A 23,943-nucleotide genomic window follows, 5' to 3' on the forward strand; every position below is an offset into this window, starting at 1 on the left:
TGGTTCTTTTGACTAATCAGTTTCCCGACCACTACCTTTAGACATTGTTTACTACCTTTGTCAGGAATGACTTTAAAAAAATCTCAACAATATAGGAACCTTTTTATAATGTGCATGTAATAAAGTTGGAAAAATTCAAAACAAATTTTTCGCATTCATCGACTTTAAACTTTATTTTCCAGCTGAATAGATTGACTATACTTTTTTACTTAACCTTTTAAACGACGAATGGGGAACTTCAGCCCTACGGGGAAATTGGATACAATAAATGTTATCTTGCGCGCGGCAAAAATTGGAGCATTAAATTGTACGGCAAAGTTTTCTGAAACTGTACAAAAAAATATATAAAAAACACTTTAAAAAAAACGGACTACTTTGAATGACGTCACCGGCTCATATGAATCAATCTATGATATGAAAGTTATGGCAGACTTCTGGTTTGCTTGCCGTAGATGAACCAATGGGAAGAACTGACGAAGAATAGCCGGAAAAGAACCTCTGACGTTACACGCGGAGTTATTTCAGAAATACAAAACTTAAAAATAAAAAAATAAAAAAACTACTGAACTTCCCCATTCTTCCTATGCGAAGAATTCTTAAAGATTCTACCAATTTTTATAAAATGGCGAATGGCACACTGGACTGATTTAACATTAAATTGCGTTGTTCCAAGGTTGTTCAATGATCTCCCACAAACCATCATTAACATGAAAAATCTTCAAATGAAAAAAAAAGAACTCAAGAAATATCTTCTGGATACTTTATAGTGCCTGTTTATAAATAAATCTGTAAAATATAAATTAAATAAATATAATATAAACCTGTCATAAAAAAAAAATGTGTCCCACCGCAAAGTCTTTAGACTTAGTGGGTAACAAATTATTATGTGTTTTTTAATTATAAAATAAACGCTGCTCTGCAGCACTGAAATTGATATGTTTCGTTTTCCATTGTCAGCTTTGAAACCAAACATTCTTGCGGCGATGGAATCAAAGTAATTTTCATTATTCGAATGCTGTAAAAATAACTGAGACTTTTCCTATTTTGCTAACTTAACCTAACTTGTTCTATTTTGCTAACTACCGTAAACTTTAATGTTTTTCCCTAAAACTGATATAAATTTTCAAACGCATTTAATTATATGTACCTACTTATATGTAGTATTTTACTTAGATGCATAAGGTAATCGTTATATCTATAAAGTATAATGTCTTTTGATACTTTATTCTTTGTTGTTTATTAAATAAGTACCTACATAATATTAACTCGTTATACCATAAACATAGAATTACAAAAGTCCGGAAACTACACGTAAATAAGTAGCTATACGTTTTGGCCATTACTTAGGTACTCTGTAGGCGTCGCGTCGCTCAGTACGCAACTGCCGATTTGAATTCAATTATGCCGTGTTGTGTCATTTTTCAGTAACAAAATACCGCCGGGATTAAAGGGGAACCGGGTGGGATTACACTTTACGTGTAAGTAGCGAATTTACAAAAAAAATATTTAAGAATTTGATAATTTTACCGTCTGTCAGATTGTGACAACAAGACGAACATTTTGTTAGTATTGCCAGGTTAGTCGATTGTTTACCCGGCCGTAGCATTTTTTTTTTTAAATATATATTTGAACCCCTGTATTTAGTAGCCTTACGTGTCATGTACAGGGCTAAGGTACTCGGAAAAAATAGCTTTTGTTTGTCTTGGAAATGGGATGTTTAATCACTGATTTTGCTTTATTACCTTTGTCAAATCACCATTGTTGCCAAGTTCAAGAACAATAGCGCGTGATAACTACTTTTAACTACAGAGTGGATATTTGTTAAGGATATTCTATCTTTCCTGCATTCTGCTTCAAGATTATGGCGTTGTAAACTGAAAAATGGGCACTGAAATAACAGATGTTCGATACTCCGTGAAGAAATATCATCGCATGGACAATAGTCATCATTCCTTAATTTAAACCTATACAGGTAACTTCTCATAGCTCCGTGACCGGTAAAAATTTGGGTCGTTTCGAAGGTACTTTTGTGATGACGACGGAAGTTTGCTGCATCAGCCAGCGCTGGGAAAAACATTTTAGTGATTTTACCTGTAGAAGAAGCGCGGTAATGATCCTCCCAATGCTGTTGCGTATTTTGTTTTATACTCGTTTAGCAAAGCTAAGGGGAAATTCGTAGCAAAATATTAAACGGTATTGTTCGGACCAAATCTATACCTACCAGGGTGTAGATTTGATGTTGCGATATTTTAGACTTTTGACAATAATTTTCTCTTAGCTCCAAAAGTTCAGATTCTTGGAATAATCGGTTGAAAGGAAAATGATTATGTATTATTAAATATTAATATTGTTTCTAAAACTAATTCCTAATACCAGTTCTTTGTAGCACGTTGTTTATATTGTACAGCTGAGATAAGAAAAATGGTATGGATCTTAAGTATTTACGTGCCTATATGCATACGGTTTATTAATAATTAAATACATCATTATTAACTTACACGATTTATAGCAAACATTTATCATGGATAGTGTTCTAAGATGATAATGTTTATTTACTGGGCGTCCTTGAATAACAATACTATTACGAACGTCGTTATGCAAAAAGCAGCCAGCCATAAAAAAAATAAACTGAGATAATAGCACTTTTGTTAAAAGAAATCAAATCTACACAACAGTTGGAATGTTCAATACTTTGACAAATGATAAATAATGCATACGTTCGTTTTATTTATAATACTAAAATAAATGTAATTAAATATTTGACCAGTTTTAATGATTTTCAAATTCCGACTGACCACACAACCTAAATACGGATGTACCTACGTTGTGTCATTATGTATTGAACATATTATTTTATAATAAAATAAATAAAACAAGTATGATATTTTTAATTGAATCGGCATTCACTTCGTAACACTTCATTATAAATTATTATGAAAATAAAACTTTGTTATCAGTGTTACACAATTTTATTCTTTTACAAGAACACAACTATAGTTTCGGGAGAGCACTCCTCCCATCGACGGGTGATATAAAACTCATATAATACTCAGTTTTATATCACCCGTCGATGGGAGGAGTGCTCTCCCGAAACTATAGTTGTGTTCTTGTAAAAGAATAAAATTGTGTTACACTGATAAAAAAGTTTTATTTTCATAATAATTTAAAACAAGTATGTTTTCAACTGCTATTTTTTTTTTCCACCGACCGGTTTCAAAGTAAAAAGGCTTCTTCGTCAAGGTTTACGTAACTAATAAATTATTTCTTATTTTATTTTACTCATGTTTAGGTACTAAATACTACACGTGGAGCTAAAAAATCAAGTCTTTTTTCCCCAAAATGGTGGTAATTTGAGATGAATACTTTCGAAACTAGACAGGAGGGGACTAAAAGAAATATTGTTTATTTGGATATTATTTTTTCTTTCTTATTTTGAATCGCTTTTTAATTTATAAGATTTCCAAATTGTCTAGTTTTAATATTTTATTTTCAACATGAGTGTCTTTATTGAAATTAGAATTATTTTATATCGGATGGTTTGCGAATTCAGAAAAATGATTACTATTTACAATATTTGAGTTTGTCCAAACGTTTGTAGAAAAAAGACTGGATTTCACAACCTCGGGAGTCATTAAAATTAACAAATTCTAGTCAAAACTTCACTAAAATCAACAAATGGAAGAATTGAAGGAATATAGATGTTCAAATATAGGCAGAATGGTGAATGTTACACAGTGTGTAAAGTGGCCACTTAAACCAGCCAATGACAGGTCATAAGCCCTGTAAATGCCTAGACTTCCATATTCCCTTATTTGAGGTATTCTCCATCCGATTATTATTTAGTTAAGTGTTCTATTACTCAAACATCAAAGTTTCTTTTAATTTTTCCAATGTAGATTGAATTGGTAAATGTCAGATTTATTATATTAATGGACCTTGTCTTTATGATTTTTAAATAAAATTAGTGGTTAAAAACAAACTTCTTTTATTTATTTTATTACTATGAACATCCACAAATTTAGTGCTTCAAATATACTATTTATATTATTTTATATTTATATTAGGGTACTTAATTGCTAACATTTAATATACATATAATATTGTGTTTCCTATGAAAGAGAAATAACATAATTAACACATTTTTTGTTTATTCATAAAAGCGAAATAAGTAAGGTTGTGATCCCGTGAATAGTGTCGCGGGCTCATGAATCAAAGGTCCGAGGTTCGCACCCCACTCTACCACAACTTTATTTCCATTTTCTAATAGTGAGTTATTTTCAACTCATTGAAAATGGTCACTAAAATTGAAATATTTGGGTAAATCATAAAAACGTAAAGATTTCTTTTAATTGAAAAAAAAAATTAACAACATAAGTTGTGTCCATTTTTTCCAACTTTAAAATATTTTTAAAATCATTGCTCATGCAACGAAAGTAAAACAAAATGGTAAAGATTATCCAAATATTTCAATTGTGATGGATATTTTCAACGAGTTGTTAATAACTAATTTTTTTTATGATTCTGGATAGCCATTTTTTTATAATACGCCTCAAGGGCGCTTTACAAATACATAAATATTGATTTTAATTTTTAGTATGGATAACTTATGTATATAGCGCATTTGAGATCCTAATTAACCAAGGCCCGGAAGGCCGATCAACTGGGGCCCGTAGATTTGATAAGGTCAAGAAGACAGATTCGTTAATGGCCGTAAGGTCGCCAACAACTGACTGTTATTATTTTCAATTTCACTATCAAATTTTAATAGCTTAATAACCTAACTTTTTGCTTAGATATTTAGGGGCTATTTCACCATGTCCTTGAAATATCTAATTAGCTTATATGACCTGCTAAATCGTATTTAAGTTTAAAAAATAGATTTCTTAATCTCTGATAATTGCAAAAAATTGTAAATCTCGTTTAAATCCTCGCTAAAGTTAAATAGAGGTATATTTTTTACACCTTTTGTGAATTCGCGATGTAATTAGTCAAGCAAACGCGATAACTATTTGACAATGAGACGGACTAAACATATATTTATCTACCTATAAAGGCATATTAAATTACCTTTAAATGTATTTATTGTTACTTATATTAAAATACACACTTACGTACTACCGTAACGCGTTTTTATTCAATAATAATGTATTGTAAAAGAGTTTTCATTTTTTCCTTTCGTTGAATCGTCTTGTTGGAAAAACGATTATAACAATAAGATTCAAATTGCATTTGGTGCAGACCCAATAATTCTTTCAACTGAACACAACACCTATGGAGAAGAATTATTATAGATATTCGTTGTATCGAAAGTTTGAACATCTCTCTTATGATATTAAGAATTAAGATGGCGAACGTCTTACGGATTAATTATCACTTAATACGCAAATCTCAAAGTGAATGTTTTGATTACTCTAACATCGCTAAAACTTCTCGCGCTTAACGATTTTTTTCATAATACGTGTCTAGCATCTACCAAAGAGCAATGTCAAATGATTTCATCTTTGACGTTTTCGCGAGTCAGACGCGGCGCTGTAAATCTAATTAAATCTTCAAATAAATAATAATTTTGTTAACAGCGGGGACAGGACTACATAATCGGGTAAAAAGGTTATTTATTCTTAAAATTAGGCATAATTTTAACGCGGGTGTCTGAATATTGTTTTAAAGCAAAATTAAATTAACTTTCAGTCATCAAATAGTAAACAAAAGCAAACGCAAACATGTATTTTATAAATATAAACAGTCAAGAACCGGCTTGTGACGTCAGAGACGAGTTTCAAACTGACCTTAAGTAGTGATGTTCCATTCGGTTTTGTGAAAATATGTTGGTACCTACCTAAGCACGAATTGCGTTTTATTTTAGCACTTCACACACATCATTATAATTGTCATTAATACAAAACTATACGTACCTAATGCTGTTTTGGTATTAAATAATTGATCATCATTATCGTCTAAAAATCCCTCATATCATCGGTAGTGCTTTGTACTTTCATATATCAGTTCAAATCAGTTATCGGTTATCAAAATAACACAATAATATTCCACTACCAAAATAATCGAATCTACAGATCATAACCGATAACGAAGATAAATATTTTTTGAAAACAAGTAGGTAGGTATAATAGCTAGCAGCTAGGTATAATGTTTTTTTTATACAATTAAATTATAACAAATCCAAATTTAGTTTATAAAATTAAACCCATCATATAAATCGAACAAAAAATACTTTTGTATCTGTCTTATTTAACAATGTTTTGAGTTTGTCTACACTTCTGTAGATCAGGACTGAATTCAACCCCATAGGGAGCTGTCAATATTAACATATAACAATAGGGATGAAGAACATTTTAAAGAAGGGCATATGCATGGAAGTCTAAGCATCTACAGAATTTATGACCTGTCATTGGCTGGTTTAAGTAGCCACTTTACTCACTGTGCAACATTTACCATTCTGCCTGTATTTGAACATCCATATTCTTTCAATTCTTCCATCTGTTGATGTTTGTGAAGTTAAAAAGCTGAAACCTTTATTGATGCGGGTGAGATTCATTCGATTGAATTATTTCACCTGAAAATAATTTTCTTATTTTTTATACTCCTTCGTGGACCAGGTGGGTTTATCAACAGTATTTTGATTTTGTCCAAACTTCTGTAGATACGGACTGGATTCAACCCCCTAGGGAGCTGTTAATATTCACATATTACAACAGAGATTAAGAACATTTTAGGGAAGAGCATATAAAAGTCTAGGCATCTATGACCTGTCATTGGCTGGTTTAACTGAACACAAATGATCTTCATACCTGTTGTTATATGTTAATCTATCTTATTTGTTTAATTTCAAATTATTTCCTCTGAAATATAGATTTAAAAATCTGAAGCATTAAACCTTTTATCTTATCTTCGTATTATAATTCGTTTTTTCAAACTCATACAATGCTGTAAACGGGTTTGATTTATATTTATAATCTTAGGTGTACCACAAGGTTCTCACCTGGGACCTCTGCTATTCTTAATTGTTATAAACGATCTGCCAAATCAACTTAAATATTATATACTTCTATCTCGCATACAGACACTAAAACAAGTTACACTTAGACACTGCGAGAAATATCGATACCTTTGGAGACTCGAAGGGCGTTTTAATGTGTAGTTTTTTCCCTAGATGATTTATTATTATTCCTTTTGCTTTAATTTTGTTCATATTTGAATGTTTCTTTTTCAATATTTTGTTCGTATGATATTTAATTTTTTGCTTTATTTTTAAAAAATCCATATGATTTTTGTTGGACAGTAGTTATATAAGATTACTGGCCAGTTATATTTTGTCTTGGGAGAATTGCTAGTAGTTTGTCATTAAGTAAAAAAATTATACGAAATAGGCAATATTGTGTCAATACTATCATGTCATTTAATTCCAGGAGCAATAAAATATTACAGTGTAGAACGACCTTAAAAAATAATCTTTCAAATTCACCTTCCTAGCAATCCAACCTAGGACCTTAAACACGGTAGGCAAATACGCCAACCAGTGCACTACGAGGCAGACCTGAAAGTAGCTATTGAGTCGAAAGTACTCGTCCAGGGTTCCGGTTCTATTTCCAGTCCATAACTGTATTCTTCATCTGCCTGGACTATTATTACTGCCTGTAAATTATGAACAATATAAAATTACATATATATATATTTTTTATTTTAAGATCGAAACATGAATACTTTCTATAAAATTTTGTACAATTTTGTTTTGATTAATTTATGAACTTTGTAACCATATTAAAACTATTAAATAAGTTTTTATTGATGTTAACTAAAAATCCATACACAATTATGTAGATAAGTGGACAGTTACTGCATAAATTAATAGAGATTAAGTTTGTTTTTTTAGATATGAAATAAATATTACAGGAATTCCAATATAAATGCAAATATTGTTTATCGATGTTTAAATTAGCTATTTTTATATTTATACAACCAGCTTCAATTTTACTAATAATATTTTTAATTTTGCTACTTAAAGCTGCTTAAAGCTGGTACATAAATATTTGAAAACGAAAATTAGTTGTTGGCATATTTGAACTTTTCCAAAACAAACCTATCCCATTGTTTTAATGTTTTAAGACTACCCGATAACACCAGCTTCCGTGGCAGCTCATTCTAGCTGGTTGCGCCGATATTATATACTTATTTATTTGTATTTATAATTTTCCGAGGGATACAATGAGCTATAGGAGCGGTTGGATTCATAGGAATTTTATTGGAAAATCCCTTGCCAACGTTACTTTTCATTGTAGTAAATATGTTTTTTAGAAGCAATAAACATTTTAATCTACCGACCGTACGGTTTTGATTGCGCAAATTTTATGTGATTCGTTTCTGTAGGTATGACGGTGAATAAAATGTTATAGACTATGATATTATTGAATCTCTTCTAAGAAAATAAATATAATATTACGCGGGATATGGACTGCATTTTTAAGGAGATCGTTAATCCGGCTCGAAGGACCAAAAATCAATAACCAATATTAAATCAATAACCCTATTGCTCATAGAGTTTAGAGTTAATCCAGTTTTCTCCACCCCTAAGCCTGTGGCCTCAAAGTCGAGCATCTTGCTTAAGTTTGAACATGATATCCAAATAAGGGCAGTTAAAGTGACTCGAGTATTTTATTTGTCTCTTAAGTTACCCCTTTCTCGCCATTCCTACGGCGTTGTGAGGCTGAGAGTTTCCAGTCTCTGCACATACAGAAGCCTTTTCGGGCTTGGAAACAGCTTTGTGGCTTGTCTTTGGACTCTTTACACAAGTTGATATCCTATACAAAATAGGATTCCATATCTGAAACCCGTATTTGAGTGTAGGTTTGGTTTAGGATTTGTATATTTTCAGTAGCATATTCGGTGTATTATATTTTAAGAAGATTTTTTTAATCTAGTAATTCGTTTTTAAAATATGTTTAGTAAGTTAGTAAGTGGTTATGTACTCATATTTACTAATATTTATTCGTTAAAAATAAAGATATTCAAAATAGCTATTCCATTTTCAGTAGATACTTTTATTAAAATTCAAATGCTGAAATTTGTGCGACAGTGTATGTAATCAAAAAAAATAAGTAATAATTGGAGCTAAAACTGTTTCAGAAAATGTCTTTCTCAATATGGGAGTGGGCAGTTCTATTAGGCAGTATTGTTGGCTGTGCCCTTATGTATGGTAATTATATTTATGGACATTTTGCAAGACGAGGAGTTAAGTATATTAAGCCGTCTGTTCCCCTCTTTGGAAACAGTTTTCGAATGCTGATGAGACAAGAACATTTTACAACAATGATAAAGAACGTGTACAACGCTTTCCCAGGAGAAAGGTTATTATATTATAATTATTATTGTAGCACTACTGTTCACCACTACTGCACTTTGTGGGGTTTGCATTATTGACTCAACTCTTTGTAGGTTTTGCATTGTTAACTATTACACTTTGTGGGGTTTCCATAATACTACATTTTACCTTTTGTGAGATTCGCATTACGAACTTACTTTGCGAGGTTTGTATTATTATATTTGTATTTGTGATTTTGTAATTGTAATTTTTGTAATTTTTACATGTATTTGTAATTTTCTCAAACTGAATGGTTTGAATAGGTAGGAAGAAATTGCCTTAAGGCAATATGCCCGCCCTTATATGTAAATATATTGTATATGTATATAAAGTGTTAAATAAATAAATATAATTGACTTTTACCCTTAGATGATCTTTACAGAACTATTTTCATCATTATTATTAATTTGGGATTCTAGTTTCCTATTAAAATTTCACTATACTTACATTAAAAGAAAAAATTGCCTTAATTACTTAGTTTTACCAAAACAATATTTTTCAGATACGTTGGATACTTCGAATTAGTCAAAGATATCATAATAATAAAGGATATTGAACTCATTAAAAAGATATGCATCAAAGACTTCAACCATTTTATTGATCACCGGAGTTTTATTGAAATTGATGACTCCATTTTCTCAAAGCATTTGGTTGCCCTAAAAGGTAAAAAATCTTCTGTATTTTTTAAACTAAAGGTGAATTTTTTTTCAGGTATTTTTATTAAAAATAGCATTATACACAATGTAGTAAAAACTAAGATTATCAAAAATAAAGAAATCTCTTTCTTCTTCTTCTTCGCGTGTCATGTCAGGTCCGCCCGACGTTGGCGACCTCTTGGGAGTAAGCTTTCCTGTCCTGAGCAGTGCGAAACAGTTCCTCCACAGTTCTAATTCAGCGCCTCGATTATGATCGCTATCTTCACCTGTAAATATCGAGATGGTATACATGATTATATTTAAACTTTAAATGGGAACTATTTTAAATGTTAATGACGTAAGGAACGCGTACTAATTGTTTGCGGTCATTCCATTGGCTCGTTTCGATCATATGATGTCGATATGACAAGTAGGTAGAACATACCGAGGTAAGATACAGATAGTACAGAAGTTAAGTATACCGTCTCGATATCTACAGATGAAGATAGCGATCATAATCGAGGCACTGGTCCATGTTTCAATGATTTGAAGCCAGGAAAGCTATTTTTTCTCTGACCCCTCTACATTCTCCGATCTTTTCTTTTATGACAAGCTGAAGTATGACATATTTGGAGATAGAAAGTAGGGGTTTTTGGAAATAAACGACTTATTTATCCCTTCTCAACACATGGCCAAAATATGAAATCTCACGGAGCGGAGAGGTGGTGAACAGTCCTCTATTCGTATTGGCTCTATGTAATACTTAATTGTTGGTTATCATATCTGTCAAAGATATTTTTAACATTCTGTGGTGGATCAAGGCGATGAGGGGGTTTATAATAATAACTTTAAGAGTCCACATCTATACGCCTTAAAGTGAGACCGACCATAAATAACATTTGGCAATTCATTGTCTCAGCTTTAGGTTTACATTATTGTCTCAAAGAAGATTTTTCATTAACCAGACTCGATTTATTTGTCAGCTAAATTTGGTAGCCTCGCTGCAATCAATAGTAAAGACATTGATGTTGCCATAAAACAAATTTCACCAGGAAAAACTGCTGGACACGACGGTATCAAAATAGAACATATACGTTACGCCGGCTCAAACATATCACAATATCTTTGTGTTCTTTTTACGGCGATACTAAACCATACACACCTACCGAGAGATATGACAAAAACATTGGTGATACCTTTAGTTAAATCTGGGCAGGTAAACTTGTCGGAAAAACAAAATTACAGGCCAATATCACTAACAACCATGATATCCAGAATCTTCGAAAAATTGGTGTTAAGAATTATTTCGGAGAAATTAAATACTTGCGGAAACCAATTCGGATTTAAAGCAGCTTTGTCAACAGATATGGCAATATTTGCCTTAAAACAAACAGTGGCCTACTATAAATCAAGAAAAACAAATACATACGCATGCTTTCTGGATTTGAGTAAAGCATTTGACCGCGTAAATCATAAAATATTATGGAATAAAATGGAGAAGAAAGGAATTCCATCTTGTATTATTAATACGTTGGCAGCCTGGCACACAAAACAGGAAAATATTGTAAAATGGGGAGATGCTACATCTTCGCCTTTTTATTTGAAATGTGGAGTCCGACAAGAAGGTTGTCTGTCTCCGGCACTTTTTAATTTATATATGGATGATCTCACCGTGCTTCTTAATTTATCCAAAGTCGGATGTCATGTTAACGGCGTCTGCGCTAACAATATTAGTTATGCAGATGATATGGTATTATTGACTCCATCTATTAATAGTATGAGATTGTTGCTCAATATTTGCGAAAAATGTGCAATTGACCACAATATGATATACAATGCAAAAAAATCTGCCGTACTTATATTTAAACACAAGACGTCACTTTCTGAGTTCGTGAACCCATCACCACCTGTATTCCTAGACAACAACAGTTTAATGGTAACTGCAAAAGTCAAATATCTAGGGCACATACTGACTGATAATTGTAAAGACGATCAGGACATAGAGAGACAGAGAAGAGCCATTAATGTCAGGGCCTCTATGCTAGCGAGACGCTTCTTTCAATGCAGTAACGAAGTGAAGAAAATCATATTTACTTCGTATTTGACGTCCATGTATACAGGTGAACTTTGGAACAACTATACGCAAGGAGCGTGGAATAAATTAAGGATCACATATAACAACTCATACCGACAATTATTCGGATTGCCCAGGTACTGCAGTGCCTCTGAAATGTTTACAGCTGGACGAATAAACACCTTCGCTGCCCTGCTTCGCCAAAGAGCCTGGAGCCTATGGGAACGCCTAAAAAAATCTAATAACGAAATTCTCCAAGCCACTGCAGAGTGGATCCAATCACCGTTGTTCAAGCGATGGCGCGATATGTTAAGACCACCATAAGTGCTGCAATATAAAATTTTATTTTATGTTTATATTTATGTTTATTGTTATATTTATATTTATTGTTATATTTATGTTTATTGTTATATTTATGTTTATTGTTATATTTTTGTTTATATTTATATTTATGTTCATGTTTATATGTTCATATGGTAGAATTGGCTCTGCACTTTATAGCCATTTTACTGGAATAAAAAAATAAAAAAATAAAAAATAAAAAATAAAAAAATAATAAAAAAATTTCACTTAATGCTGTTTGGGCCGCCTTTATTCGACATTTTAAAAACCAGATAGATCAACATTTTTTTAGTAATGGTGTCAATTTTTTTAAATACGTATTGTGTAACTTGACTAAAAAAACATAAATTAAAAAATCTTTGACAATAATTTGCTTTTGAAATTTTCGTCGACGATATATTTTTTTCAATCTAGTACTTATTCTTTATTATTTAAACCATAATTTGATTATGATCAGGACAGAGATGGAAAGACATGCGAGGGACATTGAGTCCTGCATTCACTTCAGCCAAAATGAAATCAATGTTTTCATTTATTGTTGAGTGTGCAGAAGAAATGACCGGGTTTTATGACAAGAAGTGTAAAGAGTCAAGTAAGTAAGACGTGCCTTTCTTGCTAGGTAGGAGCTTTCGTAAATTTGTTTTGAATTATTGTAATATTACGTTTTTAATGCAAAGCGTAAACTTTTAAAATAATCTTGAACGAATTAACTTATTGGCATGTAAATAAAATTTCTGGATACTTATGAATTAATTTCATAGTGCATATGGTGATTCGAATGCGTATTTGCTCTATTTTACCCTGACACTTTGTGGGGTTTACATGATTAACAATTATTATTATTAATAATTATTAACTACTATACACACCTGTGTAGTTACCCTAGTAGCATTTATTGTTTGGAATCAGTAGGTGAATGCTACTAAAGTAACTATGACATTTTGTGGGGTTGGCATTGACACTTTGTGGGGATTGCATAGTTAACTGTTTCACTTTGTGGAGTTTTCATTATTATCTATCTATTACACTTTCGTGTTTACCTATGACACTTTGTGCAGTTTTTATTATAACCTATCTATTGGACCTTGTGCGGTTTGCATTATTGATTCATTTGGTGGGGTTTGCATTATTTGATATTTTTATTTTTTCCACTTAGGTGAAGGAACAATTGATATCGAAATGAAAGATACCTTTACAAGATACTCAAATGATGTTATTGCAACGTGTGCTTTTGGTTTAAATGTGAATTCTTTTAAAGATGAGAAAAACGAGTTCTTTGAAATGGGGAAAAAAATGTTCAAAGTCAACGTAAGAATTATACTGAAATATGTTGGGTTCAGTCTGGTTCCAAAACTCATGAAGGTTTGTGAAAAAAAAAACATAATTCATCATTCATTTGTTATTAGCTTTTACCAGTGACTTTGTTTGCGTGGTATTAGGGAGAAATTAGTTAGGTAATGAATTTGTTTTGATGTTTAGCAATAAGAAGTTTCTCAGTGGAATGATATATTTTTTGGGATAGAAATTAGCTTGTATCGATTGCCGGTCCTCCAACTATCGCAACGAAGAAAAATACGATGATCCGTTAGTCTAAGGCGAAGTAGCATCGTTATTCTGTTCTTAAATTCGAAATTCTACCACAAAACCAAAATAAAAAGCAAACCAAAAAAATCGTATATGAAGCAAGTCAATAATTATACAAATTTACAGAATTAATTTCAAAATTATTATTTTTGGCATCCTACCTTACCGCCTGCTCATTTTGAAATAATGTTGCTCACTGTTAAAAAATTTTCTTTTTCATTGTACTTTTTTTATATAAAGTGCAAATCACTACTACTAATCCAAAATCCTACTTTAAAACCAAAACGAAAAGTAAATCAAACTAACCAATGTTTCATTGTTGATAATGAGCTTGACTTCATAGATAATGTAGAACTGTTTTATTTACGAACCTTGTATTTATTTATTCATTCAAAATTACACTAGTCTAAATATTAATTAACTTATTGGCGCCCTTTAGGCTATGCCCGTGTCAAGCCATAATAATTAACAATAAAAATACATTGTAAAATTAATTAGATTAAATCATTTAATTATAATGACATGTGATGCAATATAATAACAATCTATAAAAAGGTATAAGTAATAAATAATCAAATTCCAAAGAATACATTGCAAAAAAAATAGTCAGAAATCAATTTTAAAATATGACTTTTACAAATTTAGATTCACACATCATCAAATATATAAAATAATGATATTATTAAAATCAACAAAATAATAGTAAAATATAGTAATATAAAAAAAAACAAAATAATAGTATCATTGTAAAATAATATAAAAATAATATATATGTGCTAATCTTAATTTTATGATATATGTATATAAAAACATGATTGAAATGATAATTAAGACATGTTTTCTAGAAACTCACTCAATACCATAAAATGCTATGGTCAATAGTATAGTAAGAAATATAAGAAATAGGAGTAATAAATAATATGCCAAATAAGAGTTAGCAATAAATTACCTACCTTAAAAAACATTTATGTGCTGTGCCCAGAATTTCATGAAATATTTTTTTGACAAAAACTCTACTTGAGTTCTTATGGTTGATTATTTTTTACTACAAATTAATTCATTGAATTGTTTAACATATTTTTGTGTCCACAGCTTTTAAAAATAACCGTTGCCGACAAGAGAATGGAACAGTTTTTTCAGTCACTTGTCCAAGGTACCATGAAGTTTCGTGAAGAAAATAATATCGTTAGAGAAGACATGATACACCTTTTGATGGAGGCTAAAAAAGGTTCATTGAAACACGATTTACATACAGATAAACAAGATGTCGGGTTCGCTACAGCTGAAGATACTCACCTGGTAAATGATGCTAATAAGACTGGTAAAAACATTAATTATTTTAATATACTGGTAAATACTTAGATTAAACACAAAGTATTAAAAAATCAACTTCATTTTCATTCAAGCTAGCATTCATTTATTTTGTAAGCAAACAGGTACACGTGTATACTTTAACTTTATAGCATACATCCTTAAATAAGATAAAATTATATTATAAATCTCTTGAATGCATTTCGACGTTCCCTACGTATACTATCAAATTTGCATTTCGGGAGGTTTACAGGTGTAGTGAACTCTATTGTTGGAATGAAATAGATGGTTTGACTTACCGCAGTTTTGTTGTAAGATTGCGTGAAATCAAATGAAAGATTCACTTATATTGTTCTGAGGTTTAATAAATAATAGATTAATACAAGATTATACAAAAAGCGATATAATTAATTACAACACTGAATGAATTAACCGTGACATGAATTTATATTATGTGGGTATTTGAAAGTCTTAGAGAGAGCAAAACGCTAACGAACTGAAGTCAACAAGGGAAACGGGGATTCTGGCGTGCCTCGATCGTGCCGGCGTCAAGCAGTTCCGGTGTGCCTTGTGCGGTGTTGCTAGCGGTTAAAATGCAGCGAGAGTGCGTCCCCATACATGAAAGCAAAAAATATTTTTTAAAGAACTCACTATTAGAAAATGGAGATACTAGTTGGGGTAGAGTAGGTGATTCCGAGACACTAGCCACAGGACCGCAACCCGATTCTTTACCTCCATCCTTGGTTAACCTTTCAGGCGGACATTGTCCAGGTGGAATTTCATTGGCTGCAGCGTACACAAGTCTGTCACTGCTCACCCTGCCCATATGGTTCCTCCAGTATCTTCGTATAGATCAGCTCCATCGCTTAATATCCTATATTTCACACATGCCGCTAATTACAGTTGTACAGATTCGGTCTCGGAGCATTTTTCCCGTAACGGACCTTAAGACCTTTATTTCAGCAGTTTTGTTATTGAGGATAAGCTACACTTACTTGACATCTTACATTGTAAAAATAACAGTATAATAATATATGCTGGTTCTGATATGAATTAAATATGTATTTTAAAGCAAAATTTAACAAGGACATAAGAGTAGTTCTCCATTTTGTCATGGGTATTGTTTCCAGAATATTTTGAATTGATAATTTACAACTAAAATGTAAATATAAGTTTCATTTCCCTTTTTAACAGAATGGTCAGATGATGACCTCACGGCCCAGGTACTTCTGTTCTTTGTCGCTGGTTTTGATACATCATCAACTCTTCTTAGTTTCATTGCCCATGAGCTAGCCGCCAATCCTGATATTCAGAGCAAAGTCCATCGAGAAATAGATGATGTGAAATCTCACCTCACTGGAAAACTGACATACAACGATTTGCAAAATTTGAAGTACATGGATATGGTCATTTCGGGTAAACACATTTACAAAAAAGTCAATTTTATCTTTTATACTCAGACATTTTGCAAACGAAGGATACAGGGTATAGGGGAAGTTTTTTTATAAAGAACTCTTGGACATTAAAATAAGCTTATAAATTAATATAAAGGAACCTGTTTAATATAAACAGCCTGTACTGTTTTATGTATTCCAAAATAGTGTTCATTAATACTAAATGATCGCTTTATTTCTAGTGTTCAACTGACATCCACTTTTTATTCCATGTGTGAATTTTTATTTAATTGTCCATGAGGAAGTTCAGTGTTATGGGAAATTGGATATTAAATATGTTTTCTTACATGCGATAAAAAATAGATCATCAAATTCTATCATGAAAAATTATTTCAATAAAAATTAACTACTTTAAATGACGTCACCAATTAGGATAACTCACCGAAGAGAACTAGCGATGAATTATTTTATATTAGAGAACTAGTAAAAAGAAATTACAAAACCTTAAAAAATCATACCGATGGTAATACGATACATAAAATATGTACATTTAAATTTTTTTACTTAGTTTGATAGTATTTCAACAAATTAAAAATGTTTTGAAAAACATTGGACTTCCTAATCATCTTGAAAAGTAGAACCTTTATGTCAAATTTTATTGAACAGTAAAGTAAATCCTGTAAATTGCTTTCAGATTTATTAGTTTAAAAACACATTTAAATTGACATTTATTCTTTATACTCTGTACCCTTCATATCTAATGTTAAGTTAAAATTTTCACCAGTTATTTTTTAAATATATAAATGGTTAATATTTTTAAATAATAGTCTGAATGTTTCTACCTCTCTAATGGAGCAAAATGCTCATAGGGAGGGAGTTTGCTTCACAATTTATGTTACAGTATTTTCTTGAAATTTTTGTAATAAAAAAAGTTATCTAAAAACCATCAAAAATACATATATTATTATAAGAATCGATGAATACAGAATGAAAATTAGGATGGAGTTATTTTCATTTGATTCTTAAATTTGGCTTGAATTCTTTTATATTTTAAATATAGGTAAAGGTCGTTTTATGCCGGTGTTCTGTTCAAAGAGGAACAATTTAACATGTTTATTGAATACATATCCTATAATATATATTCTAAATTAATTATAAATATATTTAATAAATACAGTTTAAATTTGTTTACAAAATAAATAATAATCTCTTTTTTTTTTTTTTTCAATTGCATTTGCTTTGATTTTTGCTTCTTCTTGCAGAATCATAGCATAAATCAAAAATATTTTAATATTCTTTTAATTTTAACACTAATAAAATAAAAAATATAATCATACCTTTTTATTTTTCTTAAAAACATAACAAAAACTAAATCGGAAACAATTTCACATACATAATAGGCTGCTCGCGTACACAGTAATATAATAAAACAACGTGTAAAGGTGTGTCTGCAAAACGACGTTTACTTGTAAAGAATAATGGTTTTGTGCTACACTCGTGTTGCAAATATGGTTTTTTGTAGCTACTAAAGGGTCTTTAAGGTATAGCTAATAGCTACAACATTATATTTATCTATTAATTTCTTTTACATTTTAAACAATAATAAATAATAAAAATATTGTGTTCCGACTAAAAATATTGTGTTTTGACCCGTGCCGAGAATGCTTAAAAATACACTTTTTTTATTTTTTTACATGTGAGAATAAACAAAGAGAAATTATAAAATGTTAAGACAGTTTTAAACACTACATATTTATGTTTTTATTTTATTTCTTTATATTATAAAACACACAATAAAAGAACAAAAACATAACATAAACTATACATTTGTGGAGCATGTGATTCAGTATTGGTTTGGGCGAATGAGACAATCCATTTTACTTCTACCCACCTCCACTCTCCATTTTTTTATAGCCTTTTTCAGCATTTTCTCGTTACTAATTGTTTTAATGGACAGTGGAAGTAGGTTATAGATTTCAATTACATAATACTCAAAATCCCTTTGTATGAAAGTGGTGTTAGTTTGTATTTATTTAAGTTGTCTTTGTCTTGAGAATCTAGTGATTACATTATTTGTACGTGTTTTATGTTGGGGTTATGTGGGAAATGACCAATTCAATAATAAATTAGTTCCTATATACATATCCTAAATATTTTTTAACATGCTTTAGAAACACTAAGAATATGGCCCCCAGCATTGGTGACAGACAGGTTATGTGTAAAATCATATACACTGCCACCACCGCATGACTCAGGAAAGGAGTATCAAGTAAGAAAAAAGAACTTGCTACCTTTTTAATTGTTTATTTTAATCAATTATGTTTCTTTTCTATCATTTTACCATAACTACATATTTAACAAAAAACAAATATTTGCATATACGAGAGTACGACTAGCCACAGCTTCGTAGCTAGAAGCTGTTCAGGCGGGCAGCTGCCAGGGGCGTAACCTTTAGTGGGGTGCACTTTGAAGACCCTCAGCTTTCTTTTCTCTTTCTCTTCCTAGAAAATAAGACTTGGAGGGTGCAAAGTTCAAATCTTGCCAGGGGACAATGCTACCAATTTTTAAATATCTTGAACAATTGGCTATTTTTATGACATAACATCAACCACTCCTTCCCCACGCCACTCATCATGGTTTGATAAAGTCGCAGCTACTCCATCCACCCCCTACCATGAAAAAGAAATAATGTTAAACTGTTCCTTAAATGACAGTTTTTGGCAGCGTGGCTTATAAGTAACAGTTTAATTAATTTTTGTGAAACTGTTTTAGCTGATTAAGGAATCCACCGATTTATTTTTCTGAATCTACTGATTTTGACTTGATGGGGGTTAAAAACTCTGCGTAGCGTTAAAGTCTAAAAATTAAGTTTGGTATTGTTGAGTATTGGAATGAAGATTAGAAAGAGCAAAAATTATACATTGTTTTGTCAATAAAAATCAAGAAACAAATTAACAAAAAGTAATATTACCTTCTCAAAAATGTTTTCCCTCTCTGTTGTAACAAATATAGATCTAAACAAGCAACATTATTTGTAAATGTTCCAATATGAATAAATAACATCACATTTATAAAATATTATGTCTAAGTAAAATGCGCAAACTTGATTGATTACTGCCTAATTCATATATAATGTATGTATAATGTATGACTTTACAAGTAAAAATAAATAAACAATGCATAATCACTGACATCAAAATAAATAATAATCTTCTGACTATTTCAGTTACATAAAAAGAGCTCAGTTTGGATACCGATTTATGCCATTCATCATGATCCTTAATACTTCCCGAATCCTGAAAAGTTTGATCCTGAGAGATTTTCAGATGAAAATAAGAATAGGATCAAACCATTTACCTTTTTGCCGTTTGGCATTGGCCCAAGAAATTGTATCGGCAAGTATTATGCATTAACTTTACTGTCTTTTTCAATGCTCCGTGCATCCCGGCACTTGCTTGTCTATCTTTCTTGAAGCCATCGGCAGACATTGTTCCTTATCAGGTATAAATACCTTAAAGTGCTTTTGGAAGTTGAATTCCATAGTCATTACATCCTATGTGAATTTGTGAATGTGATGCTTCACATCATATAAAAAGCCGCATCCTCGTGGGACCCTGGTTAAACCCGAGGATATTAAAGAGCTCGACCCCTACTGAATAGCCTGATACTTTACGGGTCTGGGCTTGGAGGGGGAGATTTAGCAAAATGAGAGCTCTCACCGTCCACACAGTAGCCAGGATCTTCAAAGACCTGGATGAGGGCGAGAACTATTCACGAGTACCCGTCACAGGTCGCAGTGACGTCAGAAACTTACATAGCACTGACCCCTAGCTTAAATAATGAGAATAAGACATACGAGGGTCGATAGATGTTTTCAACCGCTTACCTATTTTAAAGTAGAAAAGAAGAAGTTTTTGTGCCTCTTTTTTTGACGCAGTCCTCCTGCACTTGTATGCACTTCTTCCAGCGATGCTCCAATATTTCTATAGCTTCCTCGAAGAATATTTGTCTTACCCCTGTCAACCACTCATCTACAAAGCACATGACCTCATTGTCGTCCAAATATGTATTTCAACGGAAATGTCCCTAGAGTTTTAGGAATAACTGATAATTACAGGGGGCTAGATCAGGTGATAACGGAGGGCGTTCAGTCAATTTTAACCCAGCCAAATAAATAGCAGTCATTGATACTTACGCATTATGTGCTTTAGCATTATCCTGATGAAACAGCACTAACAGAATTCTGTAGTGGTCAACGGCCTTTTGTAACTTAACTGTTGCAGATTTCAACTTGTCGCTCGGTGCTTTACACAAAGGCAGATTAGGCAACATGTTCATAATATCTGCACATCAACTTGACTGGTCGACTCAGAGCAGGTCAGAGGTGGATCATATTAATTAATCAACCCTCGTAGAATGCATTAGACACGTTACAAGTGTATAGAAAATGGAATTATAATTCATCGGTGGGTGTAGGTAGGTGCATCCCTTGCCTTCATTCTCCGATGGACTTTCGTTGTGATCAGACACGCAGCTATGCAGAAAAATGCCACCATGTTTAATTAGAAAATGCTTTGATTACACTGCAGCTATAAAAAACAAAACAGATATATCCTTTCATTTGTAAAAACAATCTATTTTATTGAATAATAAGATCGTCACCGTTCTTTTTGCGTACCAAATGATAGCACTGGGCACTGTATCGGTACACCAATTACAGCCTTTCTTGATTATTTATGTTACATGAAAGTAAGATGATCAGATTTTACTTCAGGTGCCAGTCCAGAGACTGTGAAATGTTCTAGTTTAAAAACACCTTTTAAATAAATATTTTATGTCAACCATGTCAAAAATCGAACATATTTATTTAAAGTTAGTTACAACAGTATGCAGGCTGTCTGGAGATTGTAATATTTACTCAGTGAAAACCAAATGCCTGCATTACACCTATTCTCGTCTATGGATGCGAATCGTGGCACCTCACTAGGGCCTAAAACAGCAAAATACGAAGTAATAAGATAACGGACACAGCAAACTCCGGTGACAACTGTCATCAAGCGGAGACAATATGGTTGGCTGGGCCATATACAACAGATGCCTCCTGAGAGCCTTTTAACCACGCTTGCTGAATTTAGAAGACATCAGGTTCTCGACATCCTGGACGTCCACTGCTGACTGTTTGTTAGCAGTTTAAATCAGAACTACGGGACGCGAACCTGACTTGCGAGCATGCACAGGAGCTACCAGCCGACGGAGATGCATTGAGGCTCTTTATGAACACCATATGCTCCAACTTCCGTGTTCCGTGGTTGTGACAGTCATAAGAGGAACAATTATTATAAAATGTAATAAAAGACAGTTTTTTGCTTAAAAGATTGCTCTAAACATCCATCAAAGATATTTGGAATGAATCTAAATACTTAATTTCCAATCCTGACTAGCTTGAACAGGGGATTCCTTAAATCCAAACATAAGCCTTATTCAACCATGTTTTTTGTTAAAAGTAATTACATTATATCAGACAGCAACATTAACTAAGGGCAGTGGCGGTCACTCACACTAACAGAGAAATACATTCATCAGTTTCTCACCATTATGAGACTTGGAGTTCCAGTAGCGATCTGATTTCCCGGTGAATGATTAGAACTTCGCTAGTACAGAGGCAATACTCCTGCATAGGACAAAAGCTGATAATATAATGCCAGAACCATGGAATTGTTGTAAGAGCCGAAAGCTAGAAAAGTTACTGACTACTTTCCTCAGTGAAATTGGTCGCAGAGAGTCTGAGGGGTTAGATGGCCAGGCCAACACATGTTCTTTTTTAATTGATTGTTATCTTTTATTTTGATAAGTTATGTTTCTTTTTTACTTTTTTTGATTTTTTTAAATTTTATGTTCACTAAATTGTTTAGTTTCAACTATTCTATTATAATATTATGGACTGCAAAATTACTGTTTGCTGCTGTGATTATTTCAGTAAAACATGTTTTTATTAAAAGGTTCATAGAACCGTTGATGAATAAATAGATATTTTAACTTTTTATTGATTGAATTTTTGGAGATCCTCTTAACTTTTTACTCTGTTTCTATTTTATGTATTTTTTTAAACTATGTCTTTTATCATGTTTTAATAACGTATTTTACTTTGTTTTCTGCTATCCATGTATTTATTTTTACTATATCTTTAACTAAGTCTCTTACTATGTTTTTTGTTTAACTATTATTTTACTAGGTTTTTAAATACGTTTTTTATTTGTCTATTACAACATTTTTTACTGTATTTCTTTATTATGTATTTCACTATATTTCCAATGTGTCTACTACCTTTATTTATTTTTTCTACGTATTGATTGCTGTTTTTATTTTTTTACTGCCTTACAGCGGTGTAAATAACTCTAGTTAGACAGTCAAAGCAACTTAGTATAAATGTATAATTTTATGTCGGTATATGATAGGAGAGTAAATAAAATAATAATAATGTGTGTTCGCTTGATGGCTTGAAAAGAAAAGATTATTTAATATGGAGATACTGGTTTATTTATAAAGAATAGGTCTTATATCTAGGAAGGTCTGAATCTGAGTCACTGTAAATCATTACCCTCGGCCTAGCCGATTGCTACATTAGAGAACAGGTGGCTTCGCCCACTCCCACGTCACATGGCTAGTCTAGTAGCGACATCTAGCATCGATGAGTGTCACTACTTTACTACAGTGTTATTAACTTTATATACATTGAAGAGGGAAAAAGAAGAGGAGATCTTTACTTTGTTTTATTTTTCTAGGTTCCCGTTTTGCCCTGATGACAGTGAAAGCAATACTATTCTATTTCATGGCAAATTTTGAATTTCTCATCACCTCTAAAACAAAAATTCCTCTTAAACTAAGCTCCAATTCTGTCGCAATGAAACCCAAAGATGGTTTTTGGCTAGCTTTGAAACCGAGAAACACAACTTCACTATAATTATTGTTTTGTCTGTTTATATTTATTTTTTTAGGAAAAACCACAGTTGTTATATAAGAATATAAAAATTTTAGACACATCTAGTTCAAGTTTTTCACAAATATACTGAGGGAAATATTACACAGTAAAGAGAAAAAATAAAATAATATATAAGACAAGAGAAAAAAAGAGCCAGAAGGGATAAAGAAATATAGTAGAGGAGTAGAGAGAGGGATTTTCATAATATAGTTGACCTATTCAAAACATTAATATGATAATAATATGAACAT

The 23,943-nt window shown here is 31.8% G+C and overlaps 1 protein-coding gene across 1 annotated transcript; it reads left to right on the forward strand.

Annotated features, from left to right (window-relative positions):
- Positions 1 to 5,472: 5,472 nt before the first annotated feature.
- Positions 5,473 to 23,582, forward strand: LOC148278601 (cytochrome P450 9e2-like). Its single transcript, XM_088231158.1, has 10 exons — positions 5,473 to 5,599; positions 9,139 to 9,359; positions 9,876 to 10,036; positions 12,882 to 13,016; positions 13,581 to 13,786; positions 15,101 to 15,329; positions 16,514 to 16,735; positions 18,885 to 18,982; positions 19,940 to 20,108; positions 23,496 to 23,582. Exons 2-9 carry the CDS (start codon positions 9,142 to 9,144, stop codon positions 19,994 to 19,996), a joined length of 1,326 nt encoding a protein of 441 aa, XP_088087284.1. The 5' UTR covers positions 5,473 to 5,599; positions 9,139 to 9,141; the 3' UTR covers positions 19,997 to 20,108; positions 23,496 to 23,582.
- The last annotated feature ends 361 nt before the right edge of the window (positions 23,583 to 23,943 follow it).

The sequence above is a fragment of the Micrasema longulum genome, unplaced genomic scaffold, assembly GCF_059751315.1.
Source record: "Micrasema longulum isolate JH-2025_06_02 unplaced genomic scaffold, ASM5975131v1 h1tg000857l, whole genome shotgun sequence".
Classification (NCBI taxonomy): Eukaryota; Metazoa; Arthropoda; class Insecta; order Trichoptera; family Brachycentridae; genus Micrasema; species Micrasema longulum.

Excerpts from the sequence above, each read along its gene's own strand:
- LOC148278601 (XM_088231158.1), top strand. The coding sequence starts at position 9,142 with ATGTCTTTCTCAATATGGGAGTGGGCAGTTCTATTAGGCAGTATTGTT. Across the intron at positions 13,787-15,100 it reads TGGTTCCAAAACTCATGAAG|CTTTTAAAAATAACCGTTGC; the intron begins GTTTGTGAAAAA and ends TTGTGTCCACAG. Across the intron at positions 16,736-18,884 it reads CATGGATATGGTCATTTCGG|AAACACTAAGAATATGGCCC; the intron begins GTAAACACATTT and ends AACATGCTTTAG.